Source organism: Colias eurytheme, chromosome 18, assembly GCF_061535395.1.
Source record: "Colias eurytheme isolate Ceu_HAF_F1 chromosome 18, ilColEury1 Martin Lab GWU primary, whole genome shotgun sequence".
Lineage (NCBI taxonomy): Eukaryota > Metazoa > Arthropoda > Insecta > Lepidoptera > Pieridae > Colias > Colias eurytheme.
In genome coordinates, this window is record NC_142997.1 from 9,196,204 (window position 1) to 9,210,099 (window position 13,896).

General features: G+C 35.8%; 2 protein-coding genes across 6 annotated transcripts; one reads left to right on the forward strand and one right to left on the reverse strand.

Annotated features, from left to right (window-relative positions):
• Positions 1-612: 612 nt before the first annotated feature.
• Positions 613-1,591, forward strand: LOC149900864 (uncharacterized). Its single transcript, XM_090112787.1, has 2 exons — positions 613-768; positions 1,121-1,591. The coding sequence occupies exons 1-2, from the start codon at positions 669-671 to the stop codon at positions 1,426-1,428; spliced, it is 408 nt and encodes a 135-aa protein (XP_089968913.1). The 5' UTR covers positions 613-668; the 3' UTR covers positions 1,429-1,591.
• Positions 1,592-2,637: 1,046 nt separating this feature from the next.
• LOC149900865 (uncharacterized) lies at positions 2,638-6,999 on the reverse strand. Of its 5 annotated transcripts, XR_016457723.1 has the most exons (5): positions 6,835-6,999; positions 5,947-6,755; positions 4,806-4,877; positions 3,028-3,275; positions 2,656-2,748 (listed from the first exon to the last, which is right to left on the reverse strand). XR_016457723.1 is itself a non-coding variant. In XM_090112278.1 (4 exons), exons 1-4 carry the CDS (start codon positions 6,841-6,843, stop codon positions 2,730-2,732), a joined length of 909 nt encoding a protein of 302 aa, XP_089968404.1. In that variant the 5' UTR covers positions 6,844-6,999; the 3' UTR covers positions 2,638-2,729. The 5 variants fall into 5 exon arrangements, 4 of the variants coding, with proteins under 4 accessions (XP_089968404.1, XP_089968401.1, XP_089968402.1 ...); XM_090112278.1 differs by lacking the exon at positions 3,028-3,275 and having other exon boundaries at positions 2,638-2,748; XM_090112275.1 differs by lacking the exon at positions 2,656-2,748 and having other exon boundaries at positions 2,755-3,275.
• Positions 7,000-13,896: the final 6,897 nt, after the last annotated feature.

The window sequence follows — 13,896 nt, forward strand, 5'->3', positions numbered from 1 at the left end:
CTTCCTTACCAATTCCTTACTATCGCCAAACACAAAAATCAGCTTCTTTACAACGTTAAATAAAGACCAACAATTGCACTTTCGCATTTACTCATAATATTATAAGTAAAGTGTCCTCGAAACTGATAAAACATTCTGACAGAAAATATTTCAGTACCTTAGAAATTAAAATAAAACCTCGAAAAACTAAACAACACTTTTACTATTTTACACTTTTTACAAGCATGTGAAAAGAATTTGCAGTATTATGTGAAAGTTTGCAAAACATATGAACAAAAAAAGATCTGCGGATCTGAAGGTAGGGCATGACTAAATAGGGAAGATTAGTTTAAAAAAATCCTAAAGAATGTAGGGTGCTATAAGTAAGTACATATTATGCACTGTGCCCACATGTTCAGATCAATAAAGTAAATTACAATTCACGATTTATAAAAATAAACCTAACCTATGCTACAAAAATTGCATTACATATTCAAGTTTATAAAATCCCAATAAAACTTTGTAAAAATTTCGCGCGCCTAGTGAACGTCGGCAGCGGTGTCGTTACAACGACAGAAATCATAATATTTCACGCAAACATAAAATGTCTCCGCCCAGACAATACCGGCGGTCTAAAAATACACAGGAGTCAGTCGAAGCTGGTCTCGGGCTGCAGTGACGCTGTGGTCATGACCAACGGCAGGTCTTGCACCGGTTCCCAACCGCACGTCACCAGGAGACTGTGCGCTACCTTGATATTCTTTATCGGAATCATTTGTATATTTGGTGGTATGTTTTATTTGTTTGTGTTAGATTTGGCGAATTTTGTTTGCTTTTACTTTTTGCAAGATCAATTTTTAATGTAGAGTAGGTACAATCAATGTTTACCAAACAATTGAAATAAAACAAAAAATGTGTGGTAAAATCAAAGATTTCGAATTTCTACCGCTTTTTTGCTACTTTGGGTATTTTTTTTGTAAGTAAATTAATTCTAAACAATTTTTCGTAAATTCCATAGAAATAATTGTGATAAGTACGAATATGTAGGCATTGTATTGTTTATAAATTGTCTTGACCTAAGTAGTTTTATGCTTTGACATCATTTTTATGCGATGAGTTAATTCAAATGTATAATTTTCAGGCTATTTACTCGGGCGCATGGCACGCAGCGAAGTGAAGCGCGGGAATTTAATTTCAAACAACCTGACACTAGCTGCTGACACCTTGTTCAGGAAAGCCAGACGGATGTCTCCCAAAGCCGTGCACCACAGCGACCCAGAGAAAATAACCTCAAAAATTCTTGACATTTTTCATTGCAATGCTAGCGACTGCGGCGTAGTAACTAATTATAATGTCGCCGATTTCGTTAAATCGTCCATAAATTATGAAGTAAATAAATTAATCAAGTCGATACACAACGCGTCGGTGTATCTCGACTCTTTGAGATGACATTGAATGGAAGATTTATTGTCTCTTCTGCGTAATGAGGTGGTTTTTTTAGAATCTTAATTAGATTGGTGATATTGAAACAACGTATGTAAAGTATTTGTAATAGAAATGGTAATAGACAAACTTATTTTATAATGGTGTACCTAATTGTTTATCGTTAAGCATTTGTTTTTTATTGAATTTTTGTTGCATGTTATTCCTATCTACTTGTTGTAATAAGTAGGTATATAATATGTAAAAGTGATTGCTGGAGAAATAAAGTGTTTGAAATAACAGCATTTCTTTTTATTACTTTTCAATTCCCATAAATAAACTGTAGATTTTGACTAAAAAAGAGATAAACTTAACGTGTGGCAATATGGATAGGTAATTAATTCGAGTCTGTGAGTTTTTAATGCAGTCCATTGAACCAGTATTTAGTTCTGGTTTGTAGTATGTACTATAATATTTGTACCGTATACATTCAACACATTGGTTCTTTCAAACAGTTTTTTACAAGACCTGTAATTTCTTAGTTACCTACCTAATAGGTATTACATAAAGATTTGTAGGTACGGTTCTATTAACGATAACAGCATTTCATTGAATGAATGAATGAAAACGCTTTATTGTACACCATTACAAACAGGAAAAAGACATACATATACAGAAGAGAGACATGCACAAATGGCGGCCTTATGGCTTTAGTAGCCATCTCTTCTAGGCTACCAAACACAAGATAAATTGAATTCTAGATTTTAAATTTTTGTATCAACTACTTATGTGCATTACAAGTCAAAACAGAGATATGCATTGTCATCATAATATTAATATTTATCTTTCATTAGTCATTAATCCTTATTTAAAAAATAAGAAAGTGTTTGTTTGTCTTATAACATTGATAAGACTTATCTTTCCTATAAAGAAGATCCACAATGATGCGTATTGAATCGCACTAAATTTTATAAATTGCCATAGATGGCGCTTAATTACGGCATTAGTTACTTTGGTTTATGAGTTATGACAAAGCGGACCACTAGCTGCTTATAATATTATTACTATTTCGAGCTTGTCATCCATTTTAACTGATGTATAGTTTCATGACTTCATACAATAGGTATTGTCTTCTACTCTAGAATTGTAATATAATATGTACCTACTCTAAAAGCAATGAGCAAGTAGAAAAAAGGGTAAGTTTACAACAATGGCAACGCAATAAAAGATAACTTTCTTTAAAAATCGTTTATTACTCCAACACAGCCAAATTTAAAGTATATGCCAAAGCACAATGAGGTAAAGTCCATAATTTTATAGCTCTTCCTTCATCTTGGAGGCCAATACCTGTAAAACAAAAACCTTTGAAAATGTGCTTTTAAAACAAATAAATATATTAATATGAGCGGCGCCGTTTGGACGAATACAAAACTGACAATTAATGCAGTGCGCTTTACGAACTGAGCTGCGTCAGTGGCGACACCTGGCAGAGGCAATAGTCATCAAGTGCGCACAGAAAACGTGTCGAGTGAACACACGTGCTGATTTAACTTTAACAATTCGAAATGTATTACGCAATCAACTTCCATTGGGCGGCCGTTCGCAAACGTCTCGTTCCGTACTTACGATTGTAAACATTTGCTGCGTCTCCTTCTGGCGCCTTAACGTTTGCCGCACGTCGAGCGTCATAGCATCGGCTATGGCTCGCGGCCGCTTGCGCCTTACCGCAACTAACGTCCGAAAGACTCGCACGGACTTTCCGTCGCAACGTTATCTCATCGCACTCACTCCGCTACGTGCCTACAGTCGGTAGCGACCTAACACTACGCTCGCGTCTCGCCTGTGACTCAGACATCACAGCGCGGACGCGTCTCCTGTAACTCAACACAAGTTATTCCACATGCCGGAGCCGGGATGGGGGACGGGAGCGGGGGGGAGGTGGATACGAACTGAAACACTGATTTTAAAACAAGTGGTTTAATCTATCTTAAAAAATACATCTTAGAATACCTTACAGATTTATTGCTTAGACGCCAACCGACAACGATTGTGTCTCGTCACGTGCGACGGGAATGAAATGCCGAAATGATTCATAAGCGATTTACATGATTACGGGTCGTCGCTCAGCCTATCAGTGTCTTTCGACCGGTCGTCAGAGTAACAAAACATAGATTGAAGTCCGTCTATTTCGTTGGAGTCATTGGGGGGGAGGAGCACGTCGGGGGCACGGGGGGGTCGAAAAACACTGGATTCTTCGCGTGGCGCGGCGGGCAGGTGTCGCCGGGCGGCTACACGAGCGATATACAGTTTTTGTTGGTGCGCTGGGGCCGGGCCCGGCCGCCGCCGCCGTGCGCCGCTCCGCCCGCGCTAAACAAGAAAGCCGCTTAGTGCCGCCGTCGCCTCGCATCGCCTACTCTTACGGATAACGTTGCGTTTGTGCGTAGCTGCAAACGAAAGGAACGTCAGCGGTCCGCGCCGCGAGCCCGCATTGCCCGCTCGCTCGCGCTTTATCGCATGCTCTCTTTGCTACTACTGCGGTTCAATTTGGACTCTATTGTGTTTACTTTCGGAAATCTAATTGACATTTACGTTGTTAACATCTCTCTCTCAAAAATGTAATATTTATGCTGTTCAATTCATGAATTTAATAAAAATACACCGAAAATTATGATAGAGCATTGAAATTAAAAATTTACGGGGACAGATTCCTTGAAATTTAAAATGTACGAGGGCAGATTCAATGAAATTTTATATAGCGAGAGATTCCAGATATTTTTTTACTTGGTGAAGATTTTGTTCCGGACAAATTCCTTAGGAAATAGCCGTATGCCACGCAATTTCGTCGGCCAGTTACTGTTCTCTAATCGATTTCCGTCTGACTCAAACGCAACTTTGTAACGGAATTTTCTAAGCTATTTTTCTAGAGACATCAAAGAAAGTGAAATTGTGTGCAAGTGAAAAACAAACATTAAATCGTGTGAGCAACCAGTGTGTAAACATCTGATTAAAGATAAACATTAAGAAAATTGTAAGCAATCATCAAAAAACTGTAATGGTCCAAATTTTTGTCAAAAACATACACAATATTCTCTTTTCTATTCCAGAGAATTATTTGAATGCAATGCAACTTGTATATAAAGTATTTTCTCATTTTTTATCATTTAGGTGAATGAAAAGACCATTACCTTTCAAAATAATTAAACAATTAGCAATACCTATTTTTTATAAAAATTGTGAAATATCTTCATTATCAACTGCCTGCATTTATCCAGACAGTCTAAGACCAGTATCGAACACAACTGACAATGTTTTTACAACCAACTGGTATAGATACAGAAATGTTCCCAAAATCGTCTGTTCGCACACCAGTTGCCGCCTGCTATACACAGCGTGTGGATGCTTACCGTCCCATGGGAGCGTACTGCTGTGCGTACGGGTCACGGTCGTACCCCGCTGCCGCACCGCCACCGCCGCGCCTGGAAAATGTTCAGAATTTAACATTAAATAAAATTTTATTATTTAACACTAGCGGTCCGCCCCGGCTTCGCCCGTGGTACATATTTCGCAATAAAATGTAGCTTATGTTCTTTCTCAGGGTCTAAAGATTATCTGTGCCAAATTTCATCGAAATCGGTCCAGTAGTTTATGCGTGAAAACTATACATACATACATACAAACCTTTCCTCTTTATAATATTAGTATAGATTGATTTAGGAAACTTCAATTGATAAGTTACAAAAAACAAGTAAATAATTAATCCTATGATGATTTATTGAATGAGTAAAATTCAATTATTACGAACAATGTGGCCTAAGAAAGGGTGAAATGTTACAAATTTTGCAGTCATAGGAACTGTTAATGGAAAAGAAAACTTCTAATTTTATATTTATTTGAACTTATATCCCAAGACGTAGCAAAATAAATTGTAAGTTATAGTTTTCTAGTTAGTTTGGAAAGCTGTATGCATCATTCCCATATTTTCCATTGTCCCAATCTGTATGATATAATACTTAGTATTCTAAGATATCATGAGAATTTTATTTCAAAATGGAAAATTGTTATGACAATAACAATTTTCCATGAAACTTTATATCATCAAGACTTGTAAGTTTGGTCGCATTGCAAGCATATACTTTTGCAGAATTGATTTAGTTTGGATTTAAGATTGTTAGTTACGATTTAGGGTTTTACTTTTTACATTTCAAAAAATTAATCTTCCTTTTATTTTATTCTAGAAAAAATCTTTGTGAAATTTTTAAGCTGAAGTCGACTTATTTTATTATACATACAATGTTTATTTGAGAATGTACTTGTAGAAAATATTAAGATTACAAATGAAGAATGATTTGTATTAATGTACAGGAAAAGATTTAGAACCATTGCAGTAGTAATGTGTCAATGATATTTTGAACAATGTGTTAATTTGATTTGCATTAGCTAATGTAATAGGATATGATTGAATTTCTCCTAAAACTTGGCAAACTGAAATTTAGAGACAAGAGAATGTCAAAATGTACATAAATTTATGTATTTAAATGAACTTACATTGGAGGTGGTGTTCTCCTGCTGTACATATCACCATTGCCCATGGGAGCTGCTCGTGGCGGTGCTCTGTCGTACCCAGACGCCATAGGCATGGGCCCTCCCCGCATGCCACCTCGCCTGTCCATCATGTCCCTTTCATCAGGGTACATGGGCGCACGCCTGTCGTCAGGGTACATGGGCGGCATGTCGTCCACGGCTCCGTACCCGCGCCTGTCGTCCGGGTACATGGGGGGAGGCGCGCCGTACTGGTCTCTAGCCCCACGACCGTCCATCAAAGCGAAGCCGCGACGGTCTTCTCCGTATCCGTTGTATCTGTCGTCATATCCACCCATCGGCGGCCGGTCCATGCCGCGGTCGTAGGGCGCTCCGCCGCCCATGCCGTTCCGCATGGACATGCCCCCGCCGCCCATTGGCGGGCCGCGCATGTCGCTGCCACGCATCGGGCCCATGGGACGCGAGTCCCTCATCGGGTAGGGCGCGTCCCTCGGCGGGCCGCCGCGCATCGGGCCTCCGCCGCGCCTGTCCATGCCTCTCATGCCCCCTCGCATGCCGCCGCGACCGCCGCCGCCGCCGCCGCGCTGGCCGCGCTCCTTGATCCTGCCTCGCTCTACCGTTATGACGCCGCCATTGAATGATGTGTTGTGCAGCGCGCGAATTGCCGCAGACGCTTGATCCTCTGTCTGCATGTGTACGAATCCGCATCTATTCATAATATCACATTCTGTCACTACGCCGAACCGTTCGAACAGTTTTCTCAATTCCTCCGGCTTGGAGCCCTGCGGCAAGCTTCCCACGAATACTTTGGTTTGCTAAAAAAGACGTAGATGATGAATAGGTGCCCCATATATTTACGTAATAGTGTAACTGTGATATTAAAGGTTTACTTACCGCGACCATTTTGACGGATGCTTTATTTATAAACTACTGTGTATTTATTTTCACTTGTGCACATAAAACAAAGAACCCTTCACTCGCACCGAGCCGATCTTTAGCAACAAAATGGCGGGCGCGTGGTGCGCCGTGCGGTGAAAATGAAGGCCGGCCGGAATGACGCCTCGATCATAGACTATATACTTAATACAGAGACTCGATAAATGTAAAATGCCGTATGACGCCACTTGTCAAACTTGTCACATGATTTTATTTGTTGATTGGTGAATAATTCAGACGGGGTCAAAGAACGTTTTGTTGCTTTTAATCTATTGGCTGAAAATTCGCATCGTATAATATCAGCCAATTGAGAACAGCGTCATTTAAATTGATACATTTCCCATTACCACCGTATTTTAAAATTTAAGATATTTGATATGTTCAAAAAGAATTTATTTAAATACTGTAATCAGTAATGTAAAATTATTAAATTATTATTAAATTAATTGTTACGTGTTAATTGTTACGTGTTGTTATAAATGTGAACTTTTAATTTAAATTTTGAATTAAAATAAGTAGTAACAATACCAAAATTAGAAAATGTAATCAAAAACATTTATAAGTACATTGAAATTTGAAATAAAATTATTTCTTGTTATGAATAGAAAGGGCGTGTACTCGATGTATCAAATGAAAACAATCATGATTTGTGCTAAGGATTCACAGTGCGCTTTCAACAATAATAATATAAGTATAAAATACTCAGATAAAATACGCATAAGATATGAAATTATCAGAATAACTCTTGAATAACTCATTGATAAGTTTCTTTTTGTAAGTGCCATATCACACTAGCGGATTGCGAGCGGTTTCAAAGCGGAGCGGGTGCGCAACGAATACGTTGCGGGCGCGCAACGAACACGCCGCGGTTGCGCAGCGAATTCGTTGCGGACGCGTCATTTTGTATACTCTCGCACAAAAGCCAGCCCTTCCGCCTTGCCTAACTTCCATTCAATATTTCCATCGTTTCTGTAGCACTCAATTTTTTAACCGTACTGTGGAAATGCACTTACTTAACAGTTAACTAAAGATGTAATAACAACTGGAGTTGTTAAAAAAAGGTGCTATAAAATTGAATTACTAGGACTTTTAGAATGTACCATACATTCCAAAAGTATGTAACGACTGACCAGTATAATCTCTCCCATAGCAACGTATGTTATAAAGAGATTTTGTGAACCTAATTATGAGCAAAGTGATAGTGAGTTGCTGGTTGCTTGATAAAATTTTCTATTCACTGCTATTTATCTAATAATAAGATAGCCCTGTTTTAGTTAAGGAGCTTTAACATTTATTTCACTAATGAACTTTCTTAATGAGCAATTAAGTTATCTGATTGCATTTCGACCAAGATTTAATAGATAAAACAATACCCTAAACATTAACATGTTATGAAACTCGTAAAAAATAATGATCTCATAATTATTATACTATCACAAGTTATAAGTAACAACCAGCACGGATTCCATTTTGTTAATGAGTGTACATGACTGCGACGTAAACGTTGCGCATCTGCCACGCGTCCGCAACGAATTCGCTGCGCAACCGCAACGTATTCGTTGCGCACCCGCTCCGCTTTGAAACCGCTCGCAATCCGCTAGTGTGATATGTCACTAACGGATGAGTAAATTTTTTTAAATGGCAACACTATTCAAACTATGGGTAGGTATTTAAAAAATGGCGCGTTCTCTATGAAAAGTAATTATAATTTTCAGTGTTTAACACAGAGGTATATATATATATAAATATTGTATTGCAATAGGTACCGTCAAATGTGGCTACTTGACCTTTACTTGGCAACTTGACCACACCTTCCGTTTAACAACAAAATATCAAATTTTGTAGAATTGAAAGCAAATTGACCTAACGTATCGATGTTGGTAGGTTTTTAAAATATTAATTGGCAACATATTTTAATTTTAAAGCGGTAACGCTGTTGGTTCTCGCAATATGACGTATCGAAGTGTGACTGTGACTAAGGATCTTTTGCCGGTGTCAGTATTATTATGTTTGTAGAGCTTAAACTGCACATCTCAGGTGAGTACAGTTTTGATATGTTGTGTAATAAACCCTAGAGATTGATTTTACAGTGGGAACTATCCAATTTTAGGCTCATCTGTCGAAATATTTGCTTGGGCATTGATGCCTCAGGTTAGGTCAAGTTGCCATTGACCGCTGCGTGGCAACTTGACCGACGCCTAGGGTTGACACAAAAAATAACGTGACTGCATTTTTCCTTTTTTTATCTGTTTCGAGTTTTGCATAGTAAAATCAATAAATTTGCTGCAAATTTCGGACAATCCAGATACTTAAATACTCTCTTTGATGACAACGATTTAGCATATTTCTAATGAAAAATAAATGTTTCCTTACCTATTAATAAATACCTATAAGTATTAAGTAATAAACATATACATATGTATTAAATTTAGTTTAATAAATAAATAGTTCATTAAAATTTGTGTCTTGTTTGTGACAACCCTATCCGTCATGTAATGCTTTGTATGAAATCATTACAAATCCCGTGGCAACTTGACCAGGTAGCCAGAGCCTAACAGTTTATTGTAAAGCTTCGGGCTGCAATATTTAATAAGTCGAAGACTTAAAAAGTAATAGCAACTTAGCCTAAAACAAGAATGTTAAGCATCTACCTATGAAAACTGATGTGCAAGGTCAAGATACCACATCAGTGTCAACTTGACCTGTATTACGTTTATTTGTAAATAATGTCAGATTCAATATATTTTAAAGAAATACCTAGTAAAAGTGAATGATGAAATCATTCATGACATGAACAAATCATAAAATGTTAATAAAAGTTTAACATAAATAAGTTAGCTAAGAAAAAGTAAAAAAATGTGGTCAAGTAGCCACATTTGACCGGTACTCGTTGGTAATTATGTAGAAAATTCCCTATGCAATGGATGTTTTAGCTAGACTTATTTTACTTGTTATGTAAATAAACCTACAACACTGCTACTTACTATAGTATTGGATGCCCATGCCCATGCCACAACCACGAATAATGGTTCATTATTGTAGAAATTTTAAAATTTAAAATTGATTATTATACTTAAATGACTTTAACACATATTCATCGTACAATTTCCGAGACACGTCCCAGCTCGGAGAGGTAGCATATAATGGCCTATAATTGGCCATAGATTATTCATTATACACATGTATGATGCCCTTGCCTTCAGCGGTCAGTCTTAGCCCGTTACGCCACTGCACTGTAAACCTATCTTTTTCTAATACTCGGGATAAAAACATTCTATTAAAGTAATTGTAGCTACTAGCTATGGTAAGTACCTAGTTACTTAACCCACTTAACGTTAATTATTCAAATGGAGGAGATATTAAATAACAAAGTAATAAAAAACAAAATAAGTACGTAACCCTTTTATTTAGCTTAAAATATAATTTTCACTGATTAAAATTTTTCTTTGCGATCCACGAATTATCACACATTTGTACTAAAGCGAAGCCTTTTTCGATCTCAACCTTCCTTAGTTTAGATGGATAGACTGGATGTACAGAAGGTAAGTATATTATATTGATCACAATTATTAAATGTTATGTTGATTTGAATTTAAAAATGTTCATAGGAGGTATATAATAAAATATTGTAAACACCATGCGTCGAATTTCACGTGTTAGATCTCACGGTTTTACAATCTTATAGCGACATTTACGCACATGGATAATTTATACAGATTTTAAACACACATTTTTGTAAGAAATAGATCATAATTTCTTATTTTATTATTATTATCTGAAATATTTGAAGTCAATCCATACAATTTTTTTTAGTTATTAACCAATAAGGATTTGACCTACAAAATTGGCAATTTTATCACTAATAGCACAGCATATGTCAGTCATAGAATAAATGCCTAATACAACATACAAAATAATAAAACATAATCTATTACCAAATACAAACTGATTAAAAATAAAACTGTGAATCAGCTAAGCTGCCAACAAATACTTTGGTTTAAAATTAAGCTATTTGTCATGCTATAATTTCAAATACAATTAATACAAGAGCAATTAATAAAGGCATTTACAGGAATAAATAATCTTAAATAAAATTACACTAATACATAACTAAAGTGGATTAAATACAAATTTGTCTAGTTAGTTCATGGTTAGTTCCAAGATTTATCAAAGCGTATAATCTGAACACGACTAGCATCAATTTAATCACTAATGTAGGAGGTTAGGGTATAAAATAATACTACACTTCACTTTATCACTTTTTATTTTACTGTATTATACTTGTGTACTGTTCACAAATTAAAACAGGACTGAACAAATATTAACGGGTGGCGGTTATTTTATACTTACAAAAAAGATCAAATGAGTTACTATACTCATAATAATTTATTAATTTTTGCATATAATTCCAACAATAATAATTTATTAATTTTTGCATATAATTCCAACACGCCCCCTCAAAAATTAATCATTAAATCAATCTTTACAAAATCAAACTCAAACATTTATTTGTTCAATAAAACTTCTTTTAGAAGCACTTTCGAATCGTCATTACATATTTCTAACATTTACCACAGTACAGTACAGTTTACAAGTATACACTGGGAATACATAATAATAGTCCAACATTTGTTGCAAGGATTAGGAAAAACCCAGAAAAACCTAATCAGACTATATAATATATAATATTCATAAATGTATCAATCAAACATAATTCATAATTTTCACAATAAATTAATTGAATCATTTAAAATGAACCATATTCATTTTAATCCTAATTTGGACTTCATTGCTTGAAAGGCCACGACAGGCAATGGCTTTGTGAGTCCATCTGCTAGCTGCAAACCTGTGGGAATGTAATTTAATTTTATTACATTTTGTTCAACCTTTTCTCTTGAAAAATGATATTTTATGTCTATATGTTTTGACCTCTTATGACTGGTGGGGTTATTTGCAATACTTATGCAACCATTATTATCTTCATATATAACAATGGGTTTATCTATATTTAAATGAACACTAGCCGCTAATGATTTTAGCCATAACGCTTCCCTTACAGCTTCATACAGTGCCATATACTCAGCCTCAGTCGAAGAGGCTGCCACCGACATTTGTTTCTTGGTACACCAAGTTATAGTACAATTATCAAACAATTTAAATATATAGCCAGTTGTACTTTTTCTGTCCTTTGTATCACTTCCACCCCAGTCAGAGTCAACATATCCACATAAAATATTTTCATAATCAGACCGTTTATAACATAATTTTAAATTAATAGTACCCTTAAGATATCTGAGAACTCTCTTTAAACACAGCCATAACTCTTTATTATTTTTATTAGAATATCTGCTAAGTATATTAACACACAAGCTTAAATCTGGCCGAGTACATAACATTACGTACATTAAGCAGCCTAAAACATTACGACAAGGTGCATTATACTTTTCTTCTGAGTTTAAGGCATCATAATTAAGTTTTACTTCCATAGGAGTATTTATGGGATTGCATTCGTGCATTTGAAACTTATGTAAAATTGTTTTAATATATGCACTTTGATCTAATAATATTTCATCGTTAGATCTTGCAATCTTAATGCCCAGAAATAATTTAATTTCTTTTAAATCGGTCATTTTAAATTTGCTCATTAGGTACATTTTAAAACTATTCATAACACTAATATCAGCGCATACAATTACTAAATCATCAACATACAATAGCACATAAATACTTTTATACACACTGCCCTTGTCTAACATGTAAATACACCTATCTACAGAAGAGTTTTGGAAACCTTTTTCCACAAGGCATTGTTCGAATTTTTCGAACCAACACCTAGCGGCCTGTTTTAACCCGTACAATGATTTATTTAATTTGCATACATAATTATCTTTGTATTGTACTCCTTCAGGTATTTTCATATATATCTCTTCTTTTAAGTCACCGTTAAGAAAAGCTGTTTTAACGTCCATATGGTGAATGAGCAAATTAAACTGATTAGCAAAACTAACAATAAATCGGAAGCTAGCTATTCTTGCAACGGGGGCAAATGTCTCGTTATAATCAGTTAAATATTCCTGACTAAAACCTCTTGCAACAAGGCGAGCTTTGTATCTTAAAGGCTTTCCAAACTCATCAGTCTTCAGAGTGAAAACCCACTTGCAATCAACTATATTTCTATTTTCAGGTTTAGGAACTAAAACCCATGTATTATTAATATCTAATGAATTCAATTCATCTTTTATTGCTTGTTCCCAATAAACTTTATCATCCCGAAATTTAATTTCATTAAAAGAGGCGGGTATATTATACAAAACGGAATGAGCACACATTAAGTAATCATTATTACATTCATCAATTTCTTTATATGACACAGGCGGACGCCCTTTAAGCCTAGCACTCCTCCTTAATTCATTATTACTTGAACTCGGACTAACAGACTGTAGATCAACATGTGTTTGTTCACAATCATTTACATCTTGGTTCTTACTCTTTTTACTAGGGCACTCATTATCATCAGATTTATTACTTGCAGAGACTCTAGGCTTTGACACTGATTTCGACATAAAGTCACTATCAGTTTGGTCATGAGAATTTCGAACATTCTCTTCAAAATTATCTATAGGCCTAGTTTTAATAAAGTTGACCTCGTCAACTATAACGTCTCTAACAACACAAAACCTTTTAATTTCAGGATTCCAAACTTTATATCCGTTTGGTTCATAACCCACGAGAATACCCTTCCAAGATTTGTCGTCAAACTTTGACTTCATAACTTTATTGTGAACATACACAGTCGATCCAAACACCTTTAAATATTTAATTCGGGGCTTTTTATCATGCCACATCTCAAACGGTGTCTTATGACATTGCACCGCTTTAGTCGGAGTCAAGTTAATCAAAAACACAGCAGTTAATACCGCTTCACCCCAAAATACTTTATTTAATTTAGCGCCGTTAATCATAGCGCGGGCTTTTTCAGTAACAGTCCTAACCATTCTTTCTGAGACGCCGTTTAACTGT

Excerpts from the sequence above, each read along its gene's own strand:
- LOC149900864 (XM_090112787.1), top strand. The coding sequence starts at position 669 with ATGACCAACGGCAGGTCTTGCACCGGTTCCCAACCGCACGTCACCAGG. Across the intron at positions 769-1,120 it reads AATCATTTGTATATTTGGTG|GCTATTTACTCGGGCGCATG; the intron begins GTATGTTTTATT and ends TATAATTTTCAG.
- LOC149900865 (XM_090112275.1), bottom strand. Across the intron at positions 4,878-5,946 it reads AGGAGAACACCACCTCCAAT|GCGCGGCGGTGGCGGTGCGG; the intron begins GTAAGTTCATTT and ends AACATTTTCCAG. Across the intron at positions 3,276-4,805 it reads CAGTACGCTCCCATGGGACG|GAGACGCGTCCGCGCTGTGA; the intron begins GTAAGCATCCAC and ends GTTGAGTTACAG.